At 36.5% G+C, this 3,169-nt stretch overlaps 2 protein-coding genes across 2 annotated transcripts in view; both read left to right on the top strand.

Annotated features, from left to right (window-relative positions):
• The window catches only part of FDP41_010208 (uncharacterized protein), a gene marked incomplete at both ends in the record, with an annotated part of 1,295 nt that extends 133 nt beyond the window's left edge, over positions 1-1,162 (top strand). The window contains 2 exons of the mRNA XM_044700481.1: positions 1-47; positions 110-1,162. The exon at positions 1-47 is cut by the window's left edge and continues 133 nt beyond it. Coding sequence (XP_044556248.1) covers positions 1-47; positions 110-1,162 — 1,100 coding nt within the window. The remainder of the gene's footprint in view (positions 48-109) is intronic.
• Positions 1,163-1,545: 383 nt separating this feature from the next.
• Positions 1,546-3,169, top strand: part of FDP41_010207 (uncharacterized protein) — a gene marked incomplete at both ends in the record, with an annotated part of 4,584 nt that continues 2,960 nt past the window's right edge. Inside the window, one exon of the mRNA XM_044700480.1 lies at positions 1,546-3,052. Coding sequence (XP_044556247.1) covers positions 1,546-3,052 — 1,507 coding nt within the window. The remainder of the gene's footprint in view (positions 3,053-3,169) is intronic.

Raw genomic sequence — 3,169 nt, 5'->3', positions numbered from 1 at the left:
CAAATGCAGTCTCTCGTTGGGGACATTACCATGAATTAGGTCACAACGTAAGTATATTAATGGTTTGGCAATATTTTTTCATGACATCTCGAGATATTGAAACACAAAGTTCCAACGAGGAGAATGGACCTATGATCAATCCGGTGAGCTCACCAACAACATTTACTCTCTCTATTTGGAAGAAAATTTTCCAGAAAATTCCTTCACCTATGCACGTGCTTATAATCCTCCTCGTGGTTTAGAAAAAGAATACAAAAACAATAATCAGACATTTAAAGGAGATTGGACCTCGGCAGGTGTTCTGTTCTATCTCGATCAAATTCAAGCATTTGGATGGGTTGCCATTAGAAAAACATTTGCAAGTTATTACAATTCAGAACAGAAAGGTTTTGGAGCATTACCTCGTAATGACGATGAAAAGAGAGATCAATGGGTTGTGAGATTGGCAAATATTGTTCAAAGAGATCTTTCACAATTTTGTGATGCATGGGGATTTCCAATCTCATCGAGTGCAAGAACAAACATGTCAATGATTCCGGCGAAATGGATGCCCAATGATTTTATCATTCATTGTAGCGTTGCGAGATTTCCGGATTCTCCATGTGCCTCTCTCACCATTGAAAATAACAAATTCTCAACAATCTCGAATTATGTTGTGAAAATTGTGACATGGGCTCCAGTAAGACATTTCTATGGAGAGAGATTTGTTTTTAGATTTAGTGGATTGAGTGTGCCACAATCTTTTGTGAATAATACGATGATTCCTATAACTTTGCTGGATGGAACGACAACTTTGGATACCACCGCTAGTATTGTAACTGTCTCAAATCAAGAGTTCACAATGACGATTCTGGCAAAGGAATATATCAAATCAGGACAGGTTTTGAGATTTTCATTCCAGGCAAAGAACAGTGCGCAAATTGGTGAATTTCAAACATTTATTAAGGTTGTAGATTCAAAGAAAGCTCTGGTCAATGCTTATGAAAGGCCTATTGAATTCTCAAATAAGATTACCAGAGATGGAAGTTCATATGGTTCACCAAAGCTATCGAGAAGTACAGCAGCAAGTTACGGATCGTTACAATTTGGTAGTATCTATTCTGTTGCAACAACTTTAGCATTAATCATGATGGCTCTAGTAATGGTTCTTGTAAACGAATAAAACTTACATGCAACCTAAGTGTGAAATAATGTTTGGACAAACCATATAACTCAAACTATTGATGAAACAACTATTTGTTCTTATTATCTGAAAGAAAATTTTCATTTTCATGGAGAAGGATATTGAGGCCTTCCTTTTTCCTTCTGTCCGCGACCATTGATCTGTTAGAAGTCGCAAAAAAATCATCCAACTTTGTTCGCATCTCACAAAAAAATATCTTTGACATCGTCCACCAAGGAATGTCAACCAACCACCGACGCTCTGTAGGTGCAGGAGAGGAACCGAGTCATCATCAGCGCTTAACACGTTCTCTCTTTGTGTTGGCGATCGCTTTGTGGTTGGTATTGTTGTTTGTTGATGGAATTGTCATCACGGCAACAACGATGAGAAATGACCCCACACTAACCATTTCATTCATTCCATCCACGACCTATGTGAATGATACTTCAGGAAAGCCAAAACTCTCTGTGACGATATCAAACTATCTTTCGCTCTTGCAAGCAAACTTTAGTTACCAAATATTTCAAGAAGTGGGTGGTTCTAATATTTCAATCACACCGCAATTATCAACTTCCACACTGACCGCAATTTGGGACAACATTTTTTCTCCTCCAAGGTTTGAAATTGTGTTACCACCAGTGTTCACCATGGCTGGAAATTACTCGGCTCAAGTGTTAGCCAAGAAATTGAATGGTCAAAATATCAATTCATGGTCCACGAACAAAATGATCATCAAAAGCTATGACGAATTTACATCTTTTGATAACTTGAGAAAATTGTCATTGGTTGATTTGGAACAAGCATCGACAAATTCCTTACTTTATGCATTGACTTCAAAAAAACAAAAATTATTGGACTCACTAACGATGGCTCTCTGTGCCATGAATCCAAATACTTCATCGCTCCATGATACCAAGTCATTGGTCAACTCATTTAAGTCTGTTTCTTCATTTAAAAAGGATTTAACACAAATGAGTGTTGGAGGAATTACTGATTTCATAAGCGATTATTCAAAAATTATGGTTTCTCTTTCGAAGAATTATGCATCCAATCAATCTTCCAATTCTGAGGTTGATTCCATAAGTAGTTATATTGATACGGTCCAAGATGTGTTGGATATTATATCAAATTGCATGACGGCATTGCAATCATATACCAATGACAAGTATAGCTCAGTAATCGAAAATATGATTTCAGTGACAGCATTGACGACAAACACGACAGACCCACATGTTTTGAAAAATGAAGCTTTCGAGGTAGTGATATTACCAGATTTGACGAATCAAACAAGTAACCAACCTCTTGCACTCAATGGAAGCATCACCATTGCAACGCCAGATTCATTAATTTCCAAAACTGCTCAATCAGGAAAGAAATTATCATTAGGAAGTGTCAAGTATTTATATAGCTCAAAGATCGTACCAAGTCAAACCGTACAATTTGAATTTAACTCGACCACAACAACAATCATTGCAGATACTTCGCAAGATTTGTTGAATACTATTCAATCTCTTTCGAACAATTTCACAAGCAATTCCACCCTATCAACCAATAATTCATCATCATCTACCCCATTTGTTCGTGTTTCCATTTCTCCAATTATATCTGTGGAATATTTACAGAATGGGTTGATTACTGCTCTCACCAATTTGTCAAAACCTATCCGAATGAACTTTCCAGCTGTCAACACTTCCATGATTTCTCAAATTGAACAATTTACGAAACCTTTCAACCTCAAATATAACTTTATATGTATGTATTGGAATGAAACTCTGAAGGCATGGAAATCGAATGGATGTGTCACACTTCAGAAATCGAGTGATTCAATTACATGTGAATGTGATCATACTACCAAATTCACTTCATTTATTGAGTTTTCACAAGCAACGCGTACAAACTTCTCATCAGACCCACAATTAATGGCTCAAATTATCATTTCATACATCTTTATCATTTGCATTGTAGTAATCTTTGTCGGATTGCTTATCATGTCAAATATCAAATCTT

This window comes from Naegleria fowleri, assembly GCF_008403515.1.
Source record: "Naegleria fowleri strain ATCC 30894 chromosome Unknown tig77, whole genome shotgun sequence".
NCBI classification, from domain to species: domain Eukaryota; phylum Heterolobosea; class Eutetramitea; order Acrasida; family Naegleriidae; genus Naegleria; species Naegleria fowleri.
Note: the sequence above shows the minus strand (reverse complement) of the source record. Positions and strands in the feature narration are given on the sequence as shown.